A 27,389-nucleotide genomic window follows, 5' to 3' on the forward strand; every position below is an offset into this window, starting at 1 on the left:
GGAGGCCCAGATCCACAAAGAAATGAAAGTGTCCAATTCCTTATCCTTCATGTTAGAATTGGGTACCTTCCTGCATTTAGAGAAAAAGGACTTTAAAGTTTGTTGAGGCACAAAGAATTGAGCACAGGATTTTAAAGTGGAAAGTGACACAGAGCTCTAAACCAAATTTCCTCATAGGATAAGCAGAAAGTTCAGCATTCTGTTACCACAGCTGTGGTAAGATGAAGTTCACTTCAATTATTTCTGGGTTTTTAACTTAATTCAGGAATTCAGAGTGGTGGAGGGGAATGCCTTTCCCCCCTTTCTAAATAAATAAATAAAATCACTGGGTGCTCTTCTCCATTCACAAGCAAATAATACCATGATGACAGTCTGAAAAGTATAAAAAATAGTCATTTATGCAAGGTTCCTAGGAAACAGGACTTTTTCTACATACTTTTTATTCCATTGTTTCTCTCACACTTTTTCCTGTTTATCTTTATGGAATAATTGTACTTCAATATGTAATTTTCTCAAATTTATATCTGCAATCTCTTTCACTGAAATATGGTCTGAAACAATTATATCTTGACTTCACTGCTGTTATAGAAACACACACCTGAAACACAGGGAGTGAAGAAAGCAACAAAGGCTTCCTACTTCTCTATTATTGCTGTCTAACATAAATTCTATAGTCTGAAATCAGTGGCTGTACCGGCATGCTCTTGTCCTTTGCATTATGCTAGTAATTGCTTAAACATTTAAAAAAGCCCCACGACCTTGATTGCACAGTTTGAGGGTAGCAGTTGGTTTCTGAGTTGTTTCTTCTCTCTCCCTCCTAAAACTGTCATTCTGGCGTAAGTTTCTGCAGTGTTCTTATTAACTCCAATTTTCTCTGCAAGTGGTTTTGTTACTGGAGCATGTAATAGTAACTAGAGCACAGAATTATTTTTTTCTTGGGTTTGTTTCTTTTTTAAACAATGTTTCTTCAGTGAGCAAACAATTTCAGGATGTTGTCTCTGGGGTTAAAATCTAAAAGATATATGCGACCCAGATATGAGACTAAATTATTGCCATTTAAGACAGCAAGTTAGGAAAAGCCAACTGAGCCAGTTAAAGACTCTCTGTGTATTAAATTATGCTCAGGCAAATTTCTTTTTTCTTTAAAACTGTTGTATGAATATAGTATGCAGGCTACATTGTCATCTTTTCTTTTAGAGTAAAGCAAAGCAGGTAGTTATGTATCGAGTTAAACTATCTTCTTTAATCTGTAGTCAATATTTTACCACGTTCTCTAGGACTGTTCTTAGAAATGAAATAATCAGGCCAACAACAACTGTAGTTTTGTCCAAAATTTCCAGGACGCTACCCTTCTATATGGTATTCATGCTGAAAAAATAGAGAAGGGGATTCATTCCTATTGAAAAGTTAGAAGAAAAATTAGTTGCACCATAATGCAGACTTCAGTTTATGCTTGCTGAAATGCAGTTCAGATATCATTTTTCTTTAAATTAGATAAAGACAATCTAATAACATTTCATCCCCTTGGAGAGATGTTTGCATTATTTCATATATAAATTAAGAGAGAAAGTCAGGAAAATGATTCAGTATATATAGACGTTTCATTATAATGGCTTTTGTTTCTAATGATTTAGTTCCTGTGCTAAAAAAAAAGGCAAAAATTGATGTATTCTCCCTACAGATGCAAGCTGCTATTTGAAGTAGTAAGTTGCTTGCCTCCCCACCCAAATATTTAGTCTGTTGTTTGGTGTGGTGGTTTTTTTTTTTTTTTTTCTTTTAGGGCCTGGTTCTATTGAAGTCAATATTAAAATATCTGACCACTTTGAAAAATTATTTGCTCAAGACTTATTTTCTTTATTTCCTCTCATATAGTTTTGCATTTTTTATGGGCTCTGGTTTTGGCTGACATCATGCTATAAAGGTATCAAAGAAAAGGCTTTGCCTATCTATGCAAGATTGAAAAGAAAGAATTTCTGCTATAGGCGTTCTGTGTGAGAATGAATAGAACTGTAGGCTTTATTCTTTCCCTCGCATATGCTGATAAACTTTATTTACCTCCTAGGGATGCTGGGCAGCCAGGCTTGCAGGAGACGGTAGAGCTGATTGGGCCAAAAAATCGCGCACTCACTGCTGGCATCTCTTGCCTAGTCCCTCCTCTCCTTCCACACCCATTTATTTTTATAGCCTTCTGATACATGCTGACATGAGTAGGCAGAGCTTGCTGCAACGATACTGGGAAACACTTAATTTATAACATAACTGTTCCCTACCAAAACAGACCTTTGCGGAGACGGAAGCAGAGGATTATGTTTTCTCAAGTGCTTACAGCCACCAAGTATCATTTATAATTAGCCTGGTAAATTGATTAGAATATACAACCTAAGCATCAAATGGAAGTGTTGAACTCATTAAACAGCTTTCATTTTAATTGCAAAAAGTATAACAAAACCCCAAACCCAATCATAAACAGATAAACATAAGATGAACTCACAAGATGAATGTTTCCAAACTGGACCAAATGAAGGTGATTATTTTCTGTAGTCTTGTCACATACTGAGGTAAAAATCAGTTTTAAAATCTGTAAAAGCAGTTGAGCCATGATTTCTGGGTGGGGAAAAAAATAATAAAAAAAAAGCCTTTCCTGACTGAAAACAGCTTGTGGCTAATGAGATATAAGCCTGTCAATTGTACTGGAAAGCAGTATTGGTCCTCCACAAAGCATCGCAAAACCAACCTGATTGAATGTACTTAACTATAGCTCCATCTAGTCAAAACAGTTGAAATAATTCTGCTAACACAGCTTCCTAAAATGAGCAGAGGGACTGGGATACAGCATGGTGACAGTGATACCTAGCTGCTGCCTTCTTTTTGCAATAGCTTCGTCGCTTATTGTAATTCATCTCTGTATAACCTTGCAGAGTTTTCCAATGAAACATACTTCTTTTTCAGGTACAAGGGAATTGTAATGTGGACCATCAGTTGTTCTTTGGTTTTGTTTTGGGGTTTTTTTCCCCATTTTTTCTTTAGTAGTATACTCCTAGACAGACAGAAAAGCGTTTGACTTTCCTCAAGGTTTGATCATGGAACAGAACTGTATATACTGTAGTGGATATATATGTGTCTGATTGACCTGACCTGCTGGGGGAGGGTAGACGTGCCATTGCCAACCAGCTGTTCTGAAGAAATCAAGGAAGCTGGATGGGTAGCCCTGGCTGTAGAATGGTGATCTTCTGAGTCACATTGATGATCTCAGTCATACCTGTCAATCACCCCAGTTAATAGTAAAGTAAGATGTAAATTGCACTGAACTTACCTAAAAAGCTGTGTTCAGAAGAGTACGTATTTTTTATGTGTGTTACATTTTCTAGATGTTTATAAAAATCAAATGGCCCTTTAATACTTAATAAATAGCATTTGGGGGGGGGGGGGGAATTTTCTGATCCAAATTAAAACTCAATGTGAAAGGTACAACTTTCACCCCCTCTCCCCTGCCCCATCTTACCTTCTTACCCACCCCCCCCAGCTTACACACCCACCTTCTGTTTCTTCATCTAAAAAGGGATAATTCCCGTATTCCTGGCATTGATCAGCCTCATGTGTTTTTCTGCATTCTCTGAAAAGCTGACAGGCAGCAAAAGCCTGGAATGCATATGAGTGCATATTTTCAAGGCCATTGCGAGCCCAGTTATTCCATCATCATCATGTAACCCCATATGCTAGTTGTTCTCCTGGTGAATCTCCTAAAGCAAGTATCAGTATCTGCCCTTAGTACAAGTACCGATTTTGGGCATCTTTTCCATACCTCCAAACTGAAATATGAAATTACTAGTGCTATTGCATAACTCCCTGCTAAGGTTTCTGGAGTGGCATGTAGTGCCCTGACTGGTTGTGTTCAAGGAAGAGAAGGGCTGCCGAGTTGCTCTGCGAATGGAGGGGCCATCCAGTCAGAGGATAATACATCTTGGTTTGTTCAGCTAGCACAGTGCAGAGTTTCCAGGTGATGTCCCTGGAAAAAGCTTAGTGCACTGATGAGTAGTGCAAGAAGTACTTAAAGGGCTTCCACTGGATGTTGAAATTTAACATATAATCAATATTAAGTCATATACTGTGTTATTTATTCCTTTCTGCTCACATGTAGTGACCATGTAGGAGTTTTACTGGTATTGTTTGCTATTGCTGTGTGTGCATTTTGTTACTGCCATCATAATTTGGGGTTTAAACAAGATAAATTAAGAACAGCGCAAGAATTTTGATATTGGTGAGTCCAATTGAGAAATTAAAAAATTTTAGGTAGACTTGGATTCACTCCTAAAATCTGAAAGTCGTCTTAAAGTTCTTGGAAATCTGCTCTTGTTTTGATTATACTTCTTGGTGGTGTCCAAAATTTGCACATGCAATATAATTTTTTTTCCACAAATACAGACATTTATATATATTTTTAAGTTAACATGATTAGAAGGGAGCTATGTTTAGATGGGAAGAACAGAAATTATGTCCAATCATTTGTAGGGTAAAGATGAGTATAGATGTTGTTTTGCAGCATATATGATTAGACCAGAAGATACATGTGATTTGAACAATATATGCAATGAAATAAAAATTTTCATGCATATATTCAAATGAAAAAATGCATTTTATCACTGTTTTGAGCCCCTGTTCTCCATAAATAGCTTCCTCTGTGCTATATCAGCAGCAGTTTGGGCTGAAATCAGGTGAGAAACAGTGGAAACGTATATAAAAACTGAAAAAGGCTCAACTTTTAATACAATTTTTAATCCAAATCTTTCTACAAGTTGAATAAGCATCATTATTACTTTTGCATAAATTGGTTAGCAAAGCATAGATTAAATGGATTGCCTGAGGTCATGTGAGAAGTCCGTGGTAGACTTAGGAATGTTCTTCAAATATTTGCAAAAGATTTCACTTAGTTTCATGGAATTATGTCTGATTACCATCACCAACGTTAAAGGAAGTATGGATATTAGTTTGTAGCTGTATTTTCTGTCTTAACAGAAACTTTTATCGTGCTCTATTTTAAAACAAAGCTTCATTGAGAATTAATTGCTTTGGAATTTTTTTAAAAAATATACTCATAATTGATTATAAATCAATATTTTCATGGCTTCTTAAAATACAGTTATGTCTGGGAGAAAGGTAACCAGAATCTTCAAAATCTTTCTGATGGCTGCAAAGCCTTTGACTTGAAATAGTATGACATCTTGGGTAATAATCATCATTCAAAACCAACCTCACAAGAATTAAGCAGATTAGAACTGTTGGGAAAAATAGGGTGAAAGCGTAATGATAAATAAGAACTCACCCCTGTACAGTCATGTTCTGTGCATTTTGTCTGCATAGGGAAAAGTGGTTGGTACTGTACTGTTTAGATGGTTTTCAGAGTTGGTTTTTAGAAACACCCTGGGTAACATAGTTTTTGTCAGCGGTGTTTGCAGGTGCCACAGACTGTGGATATACAAAATAATGAAGATCACTGCACTTGGAGGAATGTATGTTACAATGCAGTGAAACACGGACATACACCTAACAGCTACAGGAGGAGATCTGGAACAGGGGGTTGATTTTGGAGCAGTATCTGAGAAAAAAACATTGACATCATGGAACATCCATCAGTCAAACCTGAGCCCCCATCTGACCCTGTGACCAAGAGGACTCATTTAGGTGTGCAAACAAGAATATGCAAACAAGAACATGAAGTGCTGGTAGGGAAGTGGTGTCACCTTTGTATTTTTTTCCTTCTGTGGCTGCTGCAGTAGGGTTTCCAGGTCTAGACTCCACGTTTCAGAAGAAAGATGACAAATTGAAGAGGGCACAGAGAAGAGCCACAGGCTAATTAAAGGATTAGAAAAACACGATTTCTACAGAAAGACTTAGGAGCTCAAGTTATTTAGATTATCAAAGAGAAGGTTAATGGGCAATATGAACACAGTCTCTAAGTGTCTACAAAAGAAAAAAAAAATTGATAATAGATGGCTTTCCAGTGAGGGAAAAAGATATAATAAGGACCAGTGGACACTGAGACAAATTCAGACTAAGACTAAAATCCTGTTTTCTTGTTTAAACAATGATGACCGTTGCTCTCCGGAGTAAGTTACTGAAGATGCCACTGTTTTCCATTACTAGACTTCTTCAGTCAAGGGAGAATAGTTTTGTTAGAGGATGTCATCTTGTTCAATCTCTGGTCACAGAGTTAAAGAAGAAGTAAGAAATGGGAGTTTAATAACTATATTAAGAACTATCCATACTAGAGAACTACAATGGTAGTGTCCAGTTGTTGAAATGATGATGGAAACTGTGTTTCTTTTAACATACTGGCCTCAACCTGGCAGGGCCTTTAGGCTTGCCCTATTCTTGAAGGCTCCTCACCAAGTATTCTCGATTTAATGGGAATATTCACATGGATCAGAATCTGCGTACTCAATGTTGGGAGGACAAATGGGTTTTTTTACAATGGTAATAATTTATCCTAGGTGTAAAGATTTTCCAAAGTGAGTCCTTTGGGGAATGATGGGATTTCAGTCAGTGGCCTCCAGCCATGGGTCACCATGCTGCAGCAGGAACATGCTACCCCTGCAGCTCAACCGTGGTACCTAGAAGTGGCTGAGGACGCCTTGTCTGTGTCACCAGTGGCCTGGGTTCTTCATCCCACTGAGCACTTGCCTTGGATGGCATCTCTGCTGGCATGCTTCCTGGGCACGTGCTACCGACCCATGTAACAGAAGTGAGGCATCTCCCACAAAATAGTGTCAGTCTCCCCAAGAACCAGTTTTGATCTTTAGTGGCACAAAACCACTTGTGTGACACTTATAATGCTGTATTAAATGGCACAATGTTAATGTTTTCCTAATGTTTATCGATCTGGTAGAGGCTTTTACAACCTTCTCTGGTCCTTCCAGCCCCCAAGTTCCTATTTCAGTAACACAAGTTAGATACCGGTACAAACAATAAAGTAGATCTCATAAATGTTTCTTTGTTGTAGTTTTCCCGTCAGTTACTAATAATTTTGGTCTTCATTAAGAGGTAAGCAGTATCCATTCTTTTGATCTTGCTTTGTCTGTTTTTCTCTGTTCTGCACAGGCTCCATTCTGTCCCCTTTGACTAGTTTCCAGATTTAATGGCTTGTTTTCTCTCCACCTCTTTCTCCACTCCAAGCTTCCTATGAGGTTCTCCAGATCCACACAGCATCTGCATTGCTAAGAAACAGGATGAATGCTTTGGTTTCACTTTTATATGCTAGATTAATTTTTCCTTTCAAAACATCAGAACACAGTGGAGAGGCCATAGAAAAGAAAGTTCCTCTGACTTCCTTCAGTTCGTGGCATCCACAGTTTCCATTTAATGATTGATCAGAATTCAAAGGTTGATCAGAAAAGTTTAACTCCTAACCACTCTTCTGGTCAAACAAGTCTGTGACTTGGCAATCATTAGCAAATGATAGGCTGCATATGCACTGACACCTTCCTGATAAGAACTATAATATCCAAAAGATATTAGAGGTTAAATCTGGGGAGATCTGCCACATCATGTTAATAGGGTCCTAAATAATTACAGCAGTTCTTTATTAAATGATCTTCTATTCCTAGTCTTTAATATAAATGACAGATTTCACTGTGCTACTCTTTGGCACTAGGTTCTGTTTTATGTTTCTTGTATGCAAAAAATATTGTAGCCCACATAGCCTTTTATCCACAACTCATACTTTAGAAGGTTATTTCTTTGCTAAGATGCCTGTAATTTAGTGGAAGTAATAACAGGCTGTGTGCATTTTTCTGGATTTTTAAAATTCTAATTTAAGCAATAAGCAATTTATGCAATATCTTGAGGTTCCTTGACACATTAGAATTGAAGGAGGAGAAATGGAAGGAAATGACAAATCTTTTCTGTTTTCTTTTTTTTTCTACCCTTGTTTATGATTTTTCACTCATCAAGTATTTCGCAACGTGTGGTTTTCAAGAAGCAGGGTTTGATTAATGAAGTGTCAGATACAGAGGATGTCATGAGAATTTTGGCATTTATTGTTTGCAGCATTTAAATTAGCCATGGTGTTTTCAATATTCCTTATTTTTTATTTACTATATCTGTTATCCTGTTGATAGTAAATACTCTTTTATAGTAAATATCAGTACATAGTAAATTTTGATCTTTAGACATCTGTGGGAAGTTGATATTTATACAAAAATTATACTAGTTATTCAGATTTGCATTTTGATGGAAATCCTTTATTCATTAGTTTATTTTTAACCAAGACAGTGGAGAGTATTAGACTACCTTAACGCTAACAGTTTCAGTGATGTAGATGCTTATATACCGGGCCTAAGGCCATCAAAATTATTTTACGTAGGAGAATGGACAGCTATCAAAACCTGGCTAGAATTGCATTTTTGAAAATATCAGCAGGTCAAATAGAAGTTCAGTTGTTAATCTTCTATTTACTAATGCTTTACCCTGGTCATCTGAAAACCTGTACTAGGTAATAGACTTCTATATCATCATGGCTTCCGTATAGAAGGCATGCCTTGTTTTAACTTAGCAGGGAGCAACTCTGAAGAGAGCCACTGAAATAGGGTGTTACTGTGAAGGTTCTATGCCAGATTTGTGATTCCATATTGGTATAATTACTGGCTATTGTATATATAATTTTCTTGATGTACTAATGAAAAGTCTATGAGCTTCTTCACTCCCATAGGACCGTAGGGAGATTTTTCACTTCTGGCACATCTCACTTGAGTGTCAATCTTGGCATTTTACTTCTTATGCTAGCAGCTCTACCTGCCCTTGACTGCTTCTTCTATTAATAGAACCTGTATAAAAGGAGCAGAAGAAAGAAGCATATATTTGATTTAGAGTATTGGATTGTCTTTCTTTTGCATTGTATCCTTGAATAAATTAATGTATCTTCCAGATAATGATGTATCTTGGTCATTATTGAAGAACTTTTCTTCCCTCACCCATGTTAAAGAATTACTTCCATGTTTTTACTGTGCTCCCCTGCTGCAATACCATTTATCAGAATGTGTTATGCTTTTTGATGAGAGGGTTGCCGTTCTCATAAGACATAAATGCTTTAGTCTGTGCCATTGGAAATGCTTCTGATTCAAGAACCTGGGCGATACTGCTCCTGTATTGTGTAGATGTATTTGGAAATCTTCCCAGTGACTTTCAGCAAGCATTTAATGTGATTCATAATGCTCTGGGATAAAATTACAGATATGAAAGAGACCTACTACATCATCACTTGCATTTTCATCTGAGATCAGGTAATATTCCCTTCGCAGAGGATGCATCGAGTATTAGATTCACACTACATTTGCTCTCCAACAACTTTCCAAACCTGGCAAGAAAAACAGCGTGCCTGAGAGCTCTTTAAAAAAGCGTAAAAAGAAACAAGGAGTCAAGGCTGGCCTGCTCTTTTTTAAAAATCCAATGTGGATTTTTTATGTTACGCTTCCAGTGATGTTTTCAACAGCCGTTTAACTATATTATCTGTACTGAGACATCTGTGTAGGTGTGTAGCATGTGAGCCCTGTGCGGTGGTATAGCCTGGATGTATGGGTATGTATGTGTAAGGAGATAAAACTGCAAGGCATTTCTTTGGAACCAATTACTATAACTTATGGGCGAGGCGGGGGAAAAGGGGAAAAAATCTTTTTTTTAATATATTGTACTACCTTTCTTTGGCCAGAGATCACACTTAATTCAGGCTCTGTCATCTGTGGGAACTTGCTGCGATACATTCAGTTCTTCAACTTAAATGCTTTTTTTTTTTTTTTTTTTTTCCTCTCTTACTCTCTTCCCTTCCCCATCCCTCCCCTCCCTCCCCAGGCAGCCAAGGGCAGTTTCCACTCACACAAAACGTCACGGTTGTTGAAGGGGGAACGGCAAATTTGACCTGCAGGGTCGATCAAAATGATAACACCTCCCTCCAGTGGTCAAATCCAGCTCAACAGACGCTGTACTTCGATGACAAGAAAGGTAAATCCTCTCCCGAACTCATGGTTCTGCATCACTTCTTCTAAGAAAGAAAGGTTGAAAATCATTTCCCTTTCATATCTTAATGTGAACATATCTGCTGGGAATATATGTTTTCAGCTATAATTATTAGATAATATTTTGGAGGAGGGTCACTGGAGTACTTTTTTGCGTATGAAATTTTATTTTTTTGTTAAAGGAAAAGAATAATATGTTAAATTCTTACTGCAAGCTAAATTGGAAGACATATCTCAGAAGAGCATTTATGGTTGGTGAAGAGGCAGGCAAGGGAAGAAGTAGTGCATAAACCTTGTGACTTGCTTTTATGTGTGTGTGTATACATATATATATTTATATTTTTTATATATGTATGTATATAATCCCACTATTTGCTTCAAGTTGCTAGTGTAATATGCAGTTGCTGTGGTAGGTGTTCTTAACAGCTAATAAAAATGCTTGGGTTTAGTGCCCCAATTTTTTTCCAATTATACCATGCACAGATTTTATAATTTTAGTTCAATTAGTGGGGAAAAAAGAAAGGAAAATGTCCACTCCTTACAAAAAGAAGGGCATTATCACTGCAGTAGGATATACTTTCTAAGCCATTTATCTTAATCTGAAATGAAAAAGCATTACATTTTACATAATATAACGTTAACATAAAGTTTGCATTAGATTCCATAAAGAAATTAAAACTAAAGTTATGAGGAACAAAATCATCACTTGGCTTTAAAAATGCAAAAGCTTTGGTGTTGATAGGGGTACAGAAGTTTAACAGTATTTTAGACTGAATTCTACTGCTTGAATTTATTCCGAAAGGTGCTACATACTCTACAATACTCATATTTTAACAAGTGCAGTTATTCCTCTGCGTAAAATTAAAGAAGTGCTGTCCATATGCTTTGCTGAATGATTACAAGATTTTAAAATGCCTTGTCAGACTGAAAATGCTTTGTGGATCTATGCACTTCAATAAAAGTAGAGTCTAAAACCTATCATTTTATACCTGCAGAAGCTGCAATCAAAATATGTTTTTTTTACTATTAATATAATAGCTGAACAGAATCTCTTGATGGTGTTGAAGTGGTTCCTTTTTCTTTTATCTAATTTCCTGTAGCGTGTAATCATTTGATTTGCAATTTCTTTGAAGTCATAAGTACCTTTTGAATGTAGAATTCAAGAGGAGAGATTTATAAAGGTACAAACTTTTGAGCTGGAAGTCTAGTCCTGTAACCTTTACTCATATGGGCCCATTTATTTTAGCTGTAGTCATTAGTGATTTGGGAAAGGTAAATAATATCTGCGAAACTAAAGGCAGAGAGGACTTGTCTGTTGATAGAGCACATCAATACTCACAAAAATCTATATCTTTTATAAAATAAGTGACATTTTAAGGGATGCTGACAAGGACATGGGAGGACTGCAAATAGACTAATTTGAACTTTGTAGCCATTTTGGTGTGAATTGAATTTTCTGTGTACTTTAGCTAAATCTGTACTTTTGCAACGAATAATTGAAGTTTGTATTACTTTTTAATGTAATGAATTGAAGCAACATAATTTGAATGGCATGCAGCATAGTAAGTACTTAGAAGCCATTTGTATTCCCCGCAGGAAATGTGAGGAGATGAAGTGTGTAAATTTAAAGGCCCGCACTCTTTATTGAACTTACAGCTTGTCCCAAGACCTCATGGAATACTGGATGATTCATTTTACAGAGGGGTTACTGTGCATCTATTAGACAGGAAAATTTCTTGATGTGGTCAAGAAAAATTCTTTCAATCGGAGATATTTAGTCTTTCTTACATTGGCGAAGCTTTGCATTCAGCATGACAATTCCAGGCTCGAGTATACTGAAGGGAGTAAACAGTGCATCCAAGTGCAATAGGGAAAACGTTCTGCCTTTTCTGGAAATGAAGTTACAGCCTTCATTGGCATTTTTTTCTGTGCGCATATCTGTGTGTTCTTGTAAGTAAGAAAGATGTCCTTTACATGTTTTTGATGCTTGCATTATTGAGCCAAAATGGAGAGAGATATTTATGGCCCTGATATCTTGGTGGTATTCTCAGTAAATGATGGCAAGCACAACTGTAAAGGCTTCCACATTTCCACTTTTTGTCTTTTTTTTTTTTTTTTTTTTTTGTACCCCTTTCCCACTTCTCTCAGCCAGGCATGCAATTTGGCTATAAAAGCAGCTTTCTACTAGATCCAGCCATTACATTTGATTTATTGAGAGCTGTGCCTCAGCCAGAGTCTTTTCAAACCTGTCTCTTAATGTTAGCCAAAACCAACCTTCAGATCTTCTCCCTTCAACACCATGAAAATTGCTATTTAATAGCTGTGTTTCTCAAACCCTGAAAATTCATGAAAACTGTTGAGCAGGTGTAGGGTACACAGTCGTGTAGGCTTAAGTTCTGTGTAGGAAACGGAACATTAGAAGAGGAGCGCTGCCTTTATAGCCATCAGAGCTGAGTAACTGTGGATACCTGTGGTTATCACATTTACAGCTAAATCAAATTTGCATGCCTTTAACTTTACCTTCCATTCAGTAAGTTATCGTCTATATATGTACTTACATGAACGACACATATAGGAATGACAGTATGTTTCTTCTATGTCTGGAAGCATTAAAAAAATCAGGAAATCATTCTATTGATTGCTCTATATTTTAATAATTATGAGAGTCAGCTAGTAAAATGAGGGAAGGCAGGTACATATCAAAACAGGGTCCAAACTGCAGCAGCAGATGAGGGAGATGACAGCTGTCAGGTGCCTAAAATAGAGCAAATTGTCTGTGCAGTGGAAAGCCCTCTGCTGCTAGATTGTCCTTGGTGGGACCCCTTTCGCGTCCACACTTCTTTCTCAAGCAAATTCATTCCCCTGTCTTGCAAAAACATTTTCTGTCCAAAACAGAACTTGGCGTGTGCCACAAAAAAAAGAGTCGCTTCGCACATGGAGGGAACGTCTACTCCCCAGCGCCATGCCTTTCAGCAAGGGGGTTGTTATTAGTCTCCGTTTTATCCAAAATGGGTGACTGTCACGGTTCAACCCCGGCTGACAACCCAGCCCCACGCAGCCACTCGCTCACTCCCCCTCACCCAGAGAGATGGGGAGGGGAATCGGAAAGGGATGTAAAACTCAAGGGTTGAGATAAGAACAATTTAATAGGAAAAGCAAAAGCCACACAGCAAGCAAAGCAGAACAAGGGATTCATTCACCACTTTCCATCCACAGGCAGGTGTCCAGCCATCCCCAGGAGAGCAGGGCTCCAGCACGTGTCATGGTTACTCGGGAAGACAAACGCCATAATGCCAAATGTCCCCCCCTTCCTCCTTCTTCTTCCCCCAGTTCATATACTGAGCATGTCATATGGTAGGGAATACATCTTTGGCCAGTTGGGGTCACCTGTCCTGGTTGCATCCCCTGCCGGTTCCCCGTGCCACTCCAGCCCTCTGGCTGGCAGGGCCAAGGAACTGAAAAGTCCTTGATTTAGTATAAACATCATCCAGCAGCAACTAAAACCGTCAGTGTCCAGTCAACATTGTTCTCACATCAGAGCCAAAACACAGCTACTGAGAAGAAAATTAACTCTGTCCCAGCTGCAACCAGGACAATGACATACTATGAAAAGCATTCGCGTCATTTTGCTTTCTTCTGACCTGTGATGCAGTCACTGACTTTGAAGTTAGGAGTCATACTCTTTCTGTTTTAGAAATTCTAAAGAAGTATGGAAATGCAATGAGCCAAGTACACTAATGCTAAAGCTGCATTGTTAAAATTATTCTTCTGTTTCTCCTCACATACTGTGGCTGGTAAAGTATACTTCCTCCCTCACCCTTCCATCACTTTAATATTTATTTGATACTTATGAAGATGACAAGGACTATTTTTAACTTGAGACATTTTTGGCACCCAGCCTGTACAGTCTTACAGTGATATAGATAGAAAAGGAGTAGAGGGTTGGGTGTTGTTTTTTTTTTTTTAGAAAAGGCAATGCTATAAATTTAGTGAATATGAAACCACAGTTCAGAGGTTGTTTCCAGGTCCTCGTCACTTGAAGTAGCTGATTTGTTTTTTTTTTCTTTTAAGGCCTAAAATGTTTAACTCATTCTGGGAATGGCAGAGGAAAGAAGTCCTATTTTCCTATAGGAAAATAAGTTATAGCTTTATTTTGTTAGCTAAGCAAGGTAAAACAGTTGCTTCCTTCCAATTCTTGTTTTGACACTCCAAAATATATTAAAGCTGGAACTAACTTTGCCTTCATTATTATTTTAACACACAGTAGCTAAAGTATGTGAAAATACAAATGTTTGATCTTGTGGATTTGGTCTCGTTGATGACCTGGCTTCTTCAGCATGCTGTGTCTCAGTTCTGGTACCTCTTTTTTTCTGGTTCCTCTACCTTGTAATTTCAAGGACGTTGTGTTTCAATTTGATTTTTAACTGTTCCTCTTTCATTTAAAGCACAAAATTTTTACCTGACAGTCAAAAATAGATAGTTTAGTTGCATAAATGGATAAATGATCTTAAATTTCAATACACTTGACAACCTTATGAAGACCCCCCTTGGTTTTCCACCCCCCAGACAGAATTTTAGAGATTGTGTTTTCCTAGAAAATATGAATTCACAGCTTACCCTGAGCAAGTTCAGAATCTTTGGAAACAAATGCAAATTGTATGCTGCACACGAAACGAGTTTTTCCTTACACAATTTTCAATTAAAATGAATAATTGCCATAGAAACCTCCGTATCACTTTATGCACCCAAGTACCTATAATTGTATAGCTGCTTTTGGAAGAAGCACAATGTGTAACAATGTAGAACTGGCAGATATGATTTTTAAATTAATATAGGTTATTTTATTTTATCTTCACTGGTGGAACTTCTTAAGGATTTTAAGTGGGCAATAAACACAGAGAGTCATAAACATGAATGCAGATGTATAACAAAAAGGCTGTAACATGGAAACACAGAGATGGTTGATAAAGAAAAGACTGAAAAGAACCTTCATTTAGCTTGTTGTAGCAGCCGTCCTCGTATTCCCTTTTGGAAGGGAATATAGATACATGTGGGGCGGGATATTGAGTTATAAAGGAGACATGTACAACTGAACAATGGCTGTTGATGTCAAAGGTGTTTAATCTCATCAATAAAAAAAGATATGCCATCAGAGTATAAAAAGGAGAGAAACGGTACCTGGTTTATAAATACCTAACAGTTTGGATCAGTCAGGCAAGTGCAAGTGTTAAAATACCTGCTCTTCACCTGAACAGGGAAGATTGCAGGTCTGTTGATAGTAAAACAAGTGCTGTGTTGACTTTGATGATGGTAAGTTTGCCACAAACTGACACACCACATTTTGACGAGACATATGCCTGATCCTCATCATAGACGGGTACATGTCCCTTATGCTTTCATCTAGTAGCACTTCCATGTCTTACTGAAAAATTAGAAATTGTATTCCGACCTCAGGATTATTCATCCCTCAGCAGCAGAATGTATTTCTTTAGATGACCTTTGATTTTTTACATGTAAGACTACTTGGCATTTATGTAACTCCCTATCATCTTGAAAGCTTTCAGAGATACTGGTGCACTAGGCTGGGGTGATGAGAGGGCACTGCACTTGCAAAGCTCCCAAGAGCATCCCCGATAGGCACAGTGCCTCAGGTGAGCTTGTGGAAACATGTTTGGGTAAGGCAGCTGCCATAAGGTGCTGCGTTTGCTCCCTCTCGGGGGTGGCCCTATTACATTAGAACTTGAGGGTAAATTTAGAGACAGGATTTTTTTTATTATTTATTTTGATTTTGTCTCAAATCAAAACGTCATGACTTTTGGCATATCAAGCTGTACCACCTCCATGAAAACTAACTCCATGAAAACAACTCCTAACCATTTTCTTTCTCCATATAAAGATATGTAGAGGGAGACTGAGATTCCCAGCGCACAAGGTATGGGATTTTAATTACAGTGTCACGTATGTCAGTTTAGGAGGATTCGTTAGTGCAGAGATCTTTAATTTTACTGCAACACTGTCAAAACTAAATGGTGATAGAATTGCCATACAAAAGGCTGGCATCTTCAGGAAATAAAATCCTGTCTCTGATGCTGGAGACATACAACTGCTTCCTAGTTAGCTGTATTAACCCTTTGACTTCTTTTGTGGAAGCCAGACTCTGAATATTGAATTTAAGTATCAACCCAGCTTACAGCATTCTGTGGTGAATCAGCCTCAGATTCTAACCTACATAAACAAGCAGAGGCACTTGTGAGCTACAAAAATAATTTGAGAATATTTCTGACTGAGGGGAAATGGTGAAATTCCTTCCTGTAGGACATTTAATGAGTCTAGTAAGCGGCTGAATTTAAGATGTAGGTATACATGTATACAAACAATCCTCAGACAGAAGGAGTAGGTTCGTATAAAAGTCAAGAAGCAAAGAAAATAATGTTTCTCTTTTTTTGCAATAGAAAGGAAAGTAGAAAATACATGCTTTAGATTAGTTATGCAGACAGGGGGGTAGACAGGCTGCATTGTTGGGAGGACTGAGAGTGTTAGCATTTAAGTAATGAGAAATCAAGTAGCAATGATGAATGGACTTATGTCTCCACCTTCACACGCTCTGTTTCCTGTTACATAATTGAGTGAAGATGGTATCAGACAGTAGATGATGACCAAGCTTAAAGCCATCCTAGGCTACACATATAAATTAGAGAATCACTGTTACTTAGAGTTTAATAGACCCTTTCATTGACATAATACCTTGTAGTAAACCTATAATGTAGCATGAAGAGCAATAGTAAAAATGCAAGAAAGCTACACAGAAAAATATCAAAAATTGACTTTACAGTTAGAAGAGCTGGCAGGAAGGTATACAAAGGGACAGGATTTTCTTTTTTTTTATTTATTTATTTTTTTATTTTTCCCCCTCCCTGATGTTTATAGCAAAAGCTTGTAAATGCCTTTTAACATTTGTGAGGTTTCTAGCATTTAATGAAGAAATTGTAGGAAGCAGAAATCTGGTTTTCACAGAGAGCTTTCCATGAAAAGCATTCCATGAAGATCTTTCAGAATTATTTTTCCAAAATTGTAGTTAAGTTTAATTTGTTATGTCAGATATGTTGATTTCACAGTTGTGCCACATGACTATCAGTAGCTGTCTGGCCAGCTCTTACCTTTCCTTGAGGCTCATGGTATAACATAGAGGGATTGGTATCCTGGGTTAAGTCTTTCAGCTGCAATTGTGTTCCTTACTAATGGGTTCTTACACTCACTCACTCCCCTGCTGTGAGGTGGAGGGGAGAATCAGAAGGGTAAAGCCAAGGAAAACTCATGGTTCGAGGTTAAGACAGTTCAATAAGTAAATGAAATAGAAAGAAAAAGAAAAGAAAAAAAAAAAAAAGTGATGGAAAAGCAATCACTCACGCCCTCCCACCAGCAGATGGATGCCCAGACGGTCTCTGAGCAATCCCCGCTTGGGGAGAACAACTCCCAAGTTTTATTGTGGAGTACAGCACCATATGGTATGGAATATCCTTTGGTCAGCTGGGGTCAGCTGTCCTAAATGTGTTTCCTCCCAGCCTCTTGGCCACCCCCAGCCCACTTGCTAGGGGTGCACAATGAGAAGCAGAGAAGAGCCTGACACTGTGCAAGCGCTGCTCATCAGCACCCAGTGTGCTGGTGCATGAGCTGCGCTGTTTGCATCATGAATCCAAAACACAGCACCTCATGGGTGGCTATGAAAAACATTAATTCCATCCCAGCCAGACCCAGTACACCTTTCTTCTCAGCCATGGGCAGGAAATGAGCTTAAAAATGATTCTGGAGAGTAGTTCCTTAGGACTCAGAGGAAAAAAAGAAGCTGTCTTAGAGCTTTCAAGATCAAGGGGTACCTCACTGGATCCTTAACAGCTAAGGTTTCAAAAATAAGGTTGCTGCTTTTGAAAGCCAGAATACTTGTGTTCATGCATCTAACAAAAGATGACATGATAAAAGAGAACAGGAGTCTGTTAATATCTTGACAGTTATTGTCTGTATGAATATGAAAATTACTTTTAAAAACCTATTACAATGCATTAGAATATTATTTCATTGCAATAAATTAGTAGAAGTACTCCCACTTACAGCATTTATTTTTTCATTTCATAGCAGTATTAAGAGAGTAAATGAGCATGTTGTAGAGATGGTTAGAAAGTGTAGGAGTTTACATTATAGTGTGCAGAAGTGTGGGTACGTGCAGAAATTAAGTTTGCCAGCACTCCAGCTAAACAGAAAATGAAGCTGATACATTGGGGTATGATAAAGTGAAGCAGCAGTTGTGATGACACTGCCAAGATTGGTGGCTATTTTTGTTTTAAATGGAAAAGAGTCTTCTCAGGAGTGAGAAATTCCGGGTGAGGGTGGAGGCATGTATCAAAAAAATAGGTGGAAAGAGGAATTTCATATACCTGGCCTCTCTGTGCTAGTTGTTTGTGTGAATAAGCAAAAGTTCCTGGGGTTTCTGAAGAAAATGAACTTAGTACATTAAATTCTGAACCTGTTGTTTTCTTTCAGACAACGCTTAGAGTAAATGATTGCGAGGAACAATTTGAGTGCAGAGAAGGGCAAGTGGGAGAATACGCTCACGATGATAAGCAGTAGATCCAGGAGGAGTAGAGCTCAGCATTGTACATTGTAAGGAACATGAAAGTAGGCAGAAAAAGACATTTCGTTTTTAATCAGGAACATGGTGAACAGTGTTCCTGAGGGAAAGTGAAGGTTATTTTTTAGAAGAAACTAGGTGACAAGCAAGAGTGCTGATTGTTATATCACAGTGTATTCAGTACAGTAGTCATAGGGGTAAGAGAATTACCAGACAGAGCAGAACCTGAATGTTTTGTTATATAAGTGATTGTTGAATCCAAGCAAACTTAACTTTGGAGAATGTAAAGAACTGACTTTGCAAAGAATAGCTGATATTTGCAGGGCTGGTGAAAAATATGCTTCTAAAAGGAAAACAGCAGCATTCGAAAAAGTCGAAGTGCAAATATTTAGAAATGGCATATCAGATCATAAAGAAATAGATAACGCTTTAGGATAAAAGTAGAAAAATATTTATAATGAAAAGGTAAAGACAATCACAGAACATTCGGGTATTCCCGGGACAGAAAGATGTGATATATTGCGTACAGATATAAGAAAAAAATCCACATCACAAGTACAGCCGTGACTATGCACCTGGATGACAAAACTCTTAGAAGGGCAAACCAGAAACCCCTGAAAAAATGAGAATATCAGTATGGCACAGTGCCATGAAGAGACATTTGAGCTAGCACATAAGCTAGCTAAGATTTTGCTGGCAGGTCTGTCCAGCTTCCACAAGGTTTCTTCAAGAAAATTAGGTCAGCTGAAAAGAAAAGCCTTTTTATCATGGATTATAAACATGGATATAGCTTAACACATAAAAAATCTAAGGTTCTGCAACACACTGTCTAGTGATACTGGAAATAATCAATCAAAAGCTGACTTGGAAACAGAAAATGAAATTGAATACAATATAATGACAGCAGCCCTAGACTCACAGCAGGTGGTACAGTCACTGCCATTCCAGCTGCTTTTAGAAGGGTTAATGTGGAGATTAGCTATCAGTCAGTAGATGCCGGAGGAATAGAAACACAGCAGGTCAAGGAGAAATGTAGTCCAGAAGAGTGATTCAAGAATATATTTTTAGACATTTACCCAAGTGGATGGAAAACAACTCCAAAGGGTATGACTGAAGGACAGTGACTACTATGTAGGAAGATCGTAGAGGAACAGGCAAACCCTCTTCTATCAGCATAACACAGAATTCCCAGTCTCCTTTAACTAGACCTGAGACAACTGGATTCCAAACCCAGCCCAGAAGCCGGTTTGATAATATAGTTCTGCCTGTGGAATTCAGCTCTCTGCCTTCTGAAATTACAGCTTCTCCGAGAAGAAGATGCCTTGCCAAATTGTGTGAGCATTTCCACATCGCTCAGTCAAATGTGGTAGAGAAGTCCCAAACCTAGCTGCGATCCAAGATGGCAAGTCCCCGCAATGTTGTACTAGTAGGGCTTAAGAGTTTATTGGCTAGGGGAGATAAATTCCCTCTGAGTTAGAGCTAACGGGCATACGCTGAGTGTGAATGTCTCTGCAGCATGCTTTCCTACACTTCCATTTTCACACTTAGCAAGGGTGAAGACAGCTTGGGTCTTTTTTCACTGGCAGCATGGATTTGCTTTCCTTTAACCTAAAAATGGAGACTGTAATACTAAAGGCTCATTTTCAGCCACTCTGTATGCCACAGGAAGACTTAACGGTGAAAGACTGGAGTTCTTAAAGACAATAGTGAAGCAGAATACCATTTTTCTTTTAGTCACTCTAAAAAAATAAGCCCTTGTTGACTGGCAGTAGGTGATACAAAGGAATGAAATGAAAAATCTTAATTTTGTTTAGACTTGAGAGCTGCTAATAAAAAAAAAAAAATCACAAAAAAACCCTAACCCCAAAGAAATTATTAAAAGTGTGTATAATATATCTCCTGAAACAAATCTGTAAAAGATGAGTACCAAATCTAACTGAAATTTTTAATACTTCCCGCATATTACAGTCACACCTTATCATGTGAATATAAATCCCGCTATATGATGAAAAATAGAATACCTTGTTTAAATTTCCATTGGCAGTGGGAAACAAATTAAAGACAAATTTTACCACATCTAACATCAGATGTTATGAGCCAATGCCAAAGCTAGATTATTAGTTTATAGGAGAATCACAGTATTAAGGTCAGAGAAGCTGAGGATTTTAAGATATCCAAAGATTTAAATAAAGGCAGTAAATGTACACATTCCTATTGTCTGGACATAAAGATATGACTATTTTCAGTTTCTGCAGTGGAAGTGAAGGATCTACCATTATTAGAAATGCTAATCTCCCCACTCCCTTCCTGGTAGAAACTTGTTTAAGGAACTTCCCTTCATGATTGTTTCAGCACAGAAAGTGTAACAAATCATCATGTCCTGGATCTTTAAGGATCTGTGTGCAGGATCAGTAATTGCTGATGAGCTGCTTGATAGGGGGTGAAAATCCTCAATAACTCAGTGAGAGTCTGTGTGATGGTCTGCTGTGAGCCAAAGAAAATAACTTTAAATTGAACAGAAATGAGAACTGAATCAACCTGAATGAGATTACTTTCAGAGGTATGTACTCTGGGTAAAAGAAGCTTGAGGAAACACAAAAACCAAAGGGCAATTGTGTAAATGAGGAAAAAACCCAACAAACCAGCAGCACACAGAGTTCAAGAAGTGTTAAGAGATGTCAAAAATAAATAAATTTAAAAACCACACCTGTAACAGCTAATCTACAGTAATTGATGGATAATTATTTTTGTCAAATACTAAGAAGTTTTCAGAATGCTGCTGAAAGAATATAAAATTATTACAAGTCTCAGAAGTAAAATAAAGCTTCTGAATTTTAAAATAAAACCAAGACTTAAGTTAAGTGTATAGGCTCTAACAGAAGTATTTTTTCTATCATGGAGCCTGAGAAACAAAAAAGCATTTTTTTTTTATGTGGCAGCTGTATTAATACTTGGGCTGCATCCCAAATGCCTTCCAGTTTGGTGAGATATGGACAAACTGCTGGAACAACTATTATCTTTTCCTTCCTTGAACCTCAGCTTAGCTTTTGAAGCAAAGGCCCATTGATCAGTGTGATCAAACATTTTAAACATAACCTGTCACAAGCCATTATTATTTTATTTCTATCTGTAGCTTTATTGTCCAGTAGCAGCCTAAGAGCATAAAACCAAGCAAGTACACTGACTGCTCAAATGTATGTTTAATGGAAGCAAAACCAACTTAAACAGAATATCTTGTTATCTAAAATGATATTTAGAGGAAAAATACAATTCTATCTTACTAGATCATTCTTCCCATACAGATTATCTGGTTGTGGGTCAGTTTATGCCACTGAACAAAAGCTTGTTTGACAAAATGTGCATTGCAGCGTACAATCTTAGCACATGTGCATTCCTTTTCATTTCATACACGTCATATTTTCCCTTCTGATATTCTTCAGACTTCGTAGTCAATTTTTCAGCCTAGAAATAATGTCATCTGTATTTTTCCCATCTTGAATGAAATTATCAAGTATCTCAGTGCAAATCCCATAATATCTATTTCAATACTATGGTCGTGCTGCCTAACACAGAGAGAGAAAAAAAACTGTCTGAATTGAACCATATTAAATGCATATACCGAAACCGACTCGACTTGCATGAAACTTCTTGTAGTGCGGGTAAGTATTACACAGAACTAGTACTTACAATACTTGTAAATAATACAAATAAGTGCAGATACAATTCAAAATCTGCCTTATTCAAAGGAAGAAAAAAATTCTAATGACTTGCCAAGCAATTCATAGCGTATGATTTTGGGGATATAGTACCCTTAAATCCTTTTCATCTCAGTTACAGACAGAATAAGTTGTATCAGCCACTAAAACATTTGTAAATGAAGAGTTGAACTGTTTATAGTAGAATCAAATAGTTTTCGCTTTACTTACTTTTTGAGCAATTGAGTGGTGAGCATACTTCAAAATTGTTATTATATTAGAAATATATATGAATAATTCAATCTCTTAATTGTCAAAGATTGCTAAGGAGTATCACAGAACAGTCACATTCCATTTCTTTTAGCAGCATGATAGAAAGTTTTTGTACACAATTAATGCAATGATTATCTGAAAATGAGAGATAGGGTCTGAGAAGTAAAGAGTTGCCTCTGTTGAGTTGAACCATGGGGAATTTCTGGAAGATTTACAATTGTATTGGCTCATTGCTTAATCAGATGGCAGAAAGATGTTCTCAGTATGTATTCCTTTCCTTAATGAAAGAGGCGATTAACCCATGCCAAGTGCTATCTTTAAAGGCCTTTTTCTCCAACTACCTAGCAAAATTTAATTTAATCCCTATTTTGGTGCTCTACAGATGCACAGTATGTTCTGCTGATGTGCTTACCAGAAGACTTTTTTTTATCTTTTTCAATTTTTGAAGGATAAGTGTTTGTCATAGTCACATCTTGTGAGAAAACCAGAAGAGGCATGAGGAAAGTCTAAAGGACTCTGACAGCTGAGCTCTTGGCAAGTCTAGTAGCAACACTTTAAATGCTCCTGTCTCCAGTTGTCTGTCCTGCCCGCTGCCAGATGTTACTTAAAGGCATTGTGAAAGCAGCAGCAGAAGGGAATTTGCTCTTTGCCCATATAGGAAAATTTGCAGCTGGTTTCCTTCTGATTCTGTTCCTTTGTTCTGATTCTGTAATGAGAATGGTAATTGCCAGTGCTGGGAATAGTGTCTGAGGCTGTTTCTTAAACCACCATTGCTAATTCCATCAAAGCACTTACGCCACAACTCTTAGACTGCTACAGAATAACTCTCCTCTGCAATCCTCTGGTCTGCCTGCACAACTCTCCTGACAGTTCTGATCCACTGGAAAAGCAGAAATGTCAACTTAAAAAGTCAGACTTGTATCTGCATTAGTCAGAGCTTTCTTAGCAACTGCCTCACACATACGGAAATTTCTCCCTGTGCCGATAAGCCAGGCTTGTGAATGGGCATTTTTTCAGAACTGTTGAAGGCTTCAGTATGCCCTTATTAATGTTAAAAAAATTGCTTCTCATTTCCCTTCTTGCAGTGCACAGGACTTTGATGCTGCCTGGTCCATTTTTTCATATGGCTGTCTTCCTGCAGATGAGCATCTGTTAGTGTGGGGCTGGGGGGAGACACGGAAGGGAGATCTTATTCCTTCTTTGTTTGTTGCAGTGTCCAGTTTCATACTGGAGTTGTTCTTGCACCCAACTGGAAGGATCACTTTAGAGCTGAGGCAAGTAGGAGCCTTGAAATCATGCAGCTTAATGTTCCTCTTAGATGGTGCTCAGCCCCCTGACTGTGGCGTTCTCGTTAGAATGCCTGTGTCAGTCTCTATTCACTAGTTCTTAGTAGAGCATTTGACAAACTTCATGGAGTTCCAGTTCCTTGTAGCTGCTAAGGATCCTTCCTATGTGTTTTGCAGGTAAATTTGCTCCTCAGCAGTCATAGTATGATTTACGTTACAAACTAAATATCAAGGCTTCATGTGAATGGCACGTGCCTGATCTTTCACCCTGAATTACCCTCTGTAAAAGGCTGTGAAAAGGGAACATCCTTCACAGTGAAGAACAGAAAATATTTGGAAAAAAGTACCAGACTACTGTACCCTCACCATCTGTAACAGGCATCCTTAGTCATCGAGACATCTTGCCTTTGCTTGTCTTTCAAGCATAGTTGTGTATTCAGGATCTGCAAGCTTCTTTACTGAAGCTGTTGAGCATTAATAAGACACTTACTTCTTTTTTAAAGCTATTCTGCTTCAGAACTTACCTGGAGTGAGATCTGGACTTGCTATTGTGAAGGAAATATCACAAATTTAATATTCTTCTTTTCAAAATGCAACAAGTACTGAACTTGATCTGAGCAGGAGAAATTGCCTGGCATAAGCAAAAACCTTTGTTAAAAATTTAAATGTTTATTTTGGTTCACCTTCTCATATATATGTATAAAATGGAAAATTGTGCTAAAATGAAAATACTGCATTTCCATCCGATCACCACAATTAATTTTCATTTTAAAATAGAAAGTAAAAAATGAGGCATTGCTATTATTGACGTATATGTAATAATTATTGACATAGCACTATTTAGTGTAATTTTCAGCGACTAATATGCTTTTGCCAATGCTCGTTTTTTACTAGTTTTGTTTAGAACACAACAGCCCATCTGCACAGTTTACTGATGAAACATCGTTCATTTTTTTGTGTCTGGCTTCAAATTGAAAACTAAATTTAATATAGGATTTGGTTTTATCACCTTACTTCACACAGTGTGTTATGTCAGAGAGTGGAAAGGTCCACTTGAAGAATCAGGTTCGTATCTGTCAGACTTGACCTAAAACTCTAATTTTCAATCCCTTGGGAAATAGGAGCAAGGCATGAACCTTGGCACCAAGAAGTAAAATGCCACCAGAACAACCTGTTTTTCAGAATGATTCTTCCTTGCCAGCGGTTCCTTACTATCAGAGCAACGTCCTGTTCTCCCAGAGGGAGGATCAAGCCGCTGGACTTGAGAGCTGTGAGCTCCATCCCCTGCTCCATCACAGATCCACTGGGGGCTTGGTCCCACCTGCCAATGCCTGGATGTAGGCAGTGAAGGGAAAGAATGACGAAGGAACGTGTTGCTAAATAGCATTACTTCGTGTTGTGAAAATGCTTGACAGTAGTATAGCTGGGTCATTTCCGATTCCTTTTGTGTCATTTTCTGATGGGGTTCATTCCTGGTAGAAACAGAAACAGAAAAGATGGCTGCTGCTTCTTCACTGGGGCATCGTAAAGGTTTTTTTTTTCTGTTTATTTCAAGAAAGAAAGCATCACCAGTAGGGACAAAGAAAGGTACAGTTTACAAGTCCTTTAACACTTTATTTCCTTTCTCATTAAAAATGAAGACCTTGGTCACAACTGTGCTCTAAATAGGAGGGTAAGAAACCACGATGTATCATTGTTTGGATGCCCTGCACTTTCGCTGAACTCTTCTACTCTTAACTCCTGAGGAAATTAAAACTGTAGCATAAAATATGTTGTGCTTTGTGTAAAATAGCTCACTTTTTTAATGTTAAACTTTCAGCATCCAGCTTGGTTTGAGTATTGAGGTTACCGCTGAGGTACGTACTTTTACCCATTTATAAGCGAAAGTGTGCTAAGCAGAAAGAAATATTTTACCCAGTTTTGCAAACTATGTCCTTGCTTCATTACTCACATTATTCTCTGTCTGACTGTATTCCGGTTGAAGTGATGTAAGAAAAGTTAATTCCAAACATATTTCTTTCTGCTCTGTCTCCGTTTCTCGAGACAGAGTTCATCACCACAAGATGATGCAGTGCCACATCAACACACAATGCCAAGGCTCCCGACGACAGTCATAAACGCTTTCCTATCATGTTATGTTTGAACCGCTTCTTTTGAGAGCCTATAGAGGAATTCAGAAAAGCTAATGCAACTCAGGTCAGCTTGTGCTATTTCCCAGATTTTTAAGCCTGGATGAGCTTAGACTCATCCTCCAGATCGATGTGTCCTAAAGCGTCTATCATTTCTTTTTCAAAAATGAGAGGATTTACTGTCCAAAAAATGTCAGCCTTACTGCTGAAGAATTTAAGAGGTGCAGTTCATCTGTGTTTAACAAAATGTGCTGGCAATGATGTTGTCAATTTGTAATGTAGTAAGTTAAGGGGTCTGTATACAATCTATCAGCGTATTGCAGCTTCCCAAGAGGATGGTTTTCACACCAGTCAGTAATAAACCCATTTTGCTGAAAAAAAATCACTCCCCTATTAATATAGATTACCTGTTTCAGATTGTGACAGAATCTTCCCCTTTCTCCTAAGGCACTCAAATAGCCTGCGTCTATGTTTATGTTTTCAAACATGGGAGAGACTAGCAAAGGAAAAGGGCAAATGGCAGTGATAAGAAAATTTCCTTATTCATTTTATGTGCTTTGTAACAATTTTGAAGAAAGATACTCAGGCAGTCCTGTTTTGTAGCAAGTTCCTATTTCTTCTTCTAACTACCAACAACAAACAGATATTTTTTTATGTCAAACTGATCAAGGCACAGTAGATCAGAATTGTCCTTCAAGATGTAGTAGAGGTGCTAAGGATTAATTTATTATTTTAAAATGTGGAAATTACTCTCCTTGTCTGAGAGCAGTATGTCACACCACCATCCCCCCATTACCACTGTTTAACTTATGATAAAAAGGGCCTTGCATCTCACTATATGGGCATGACATGAAGGAGACCTATTAGTAAAGATTTAATAGGCCTAGAATAGAGGGTAATAGAAATTGAATTGGTGTAATTTATGTGGTACTGGCAACAAGATGATCGTAGAATCTTCAAAGGTTTTCCCTTCTGTGGTGGTTTGAAATGAGCAGGTATTTTCAAGTCATGTTCCTGCAGGGTGTGTACTGTCAGTGTAGGTTTTTTCAGGTTTGTTCTGGAATTTTGTGAGTGTGTGTATTTAATCCGAACTGTTGGAAGAAAGATAATTTTTAGCCAGTATTTCTAGTGTATGGTAGCATCTATGATTGCACCATTGATAAACTCACATTCTTTCCTTCCAAATGCTCCCTCATTAATATTTGAATCTGTTGTGCAGTTCCAACCTGTTCGAAACAAAATGTGAGTATCAAATATGTATAAATTCATGTGCATTAGGAGCAGAAAACGAAAACTGATCTAAATTTATTCTGCTACTGCGGGAAAGGCAGGTAGAATTTTGTTCTTCTCCACTCAAAGAGGCAGAGATCGACCAGGCA

At 37.8% G+C, this 27,389-nt stretch overlaps 1 protein-coding gene across 3 annotated transcripts in view; it reads left to right on the forward strand.

The window, feature by feature from the left end:
• CADM2 (cell adhesion molecule 2) overlaps positions 1 to 27,389 on the forward strand; it is a 671,028-nt gene that overhangs the window by 473,841 nt on the left and 169,798 nt on the right. For all 3 annotated transcript variants that reach the window (XM_056329400.1, XM_056329402.1, XM_056329401.1), the window contains one exon: positions 9,841 to 9,990. In XM_056329400.1, coding sequence (XP_056185375.1) covers positions 9,841 to 9,990 — 150 coding nt within the window. The remainder of the gene's footprint in view (positions 1 to 9,840; positions 9,991 to 27,389) is intronic.

Source organism: Falco biarmicus, chromosome 2 (assembly GCF_023638135.1).
Source record: "Falco biarmicus isolate bFalBia1 chromosome 2, bFalBia1.pri, whole genome shotgun sequence".
Taxonomy (NCBI): Eukaryota; Metazoa; Chordata; class Aves; order Falconiformes; family Falconidae; genus Falco; species Falco biarmicus.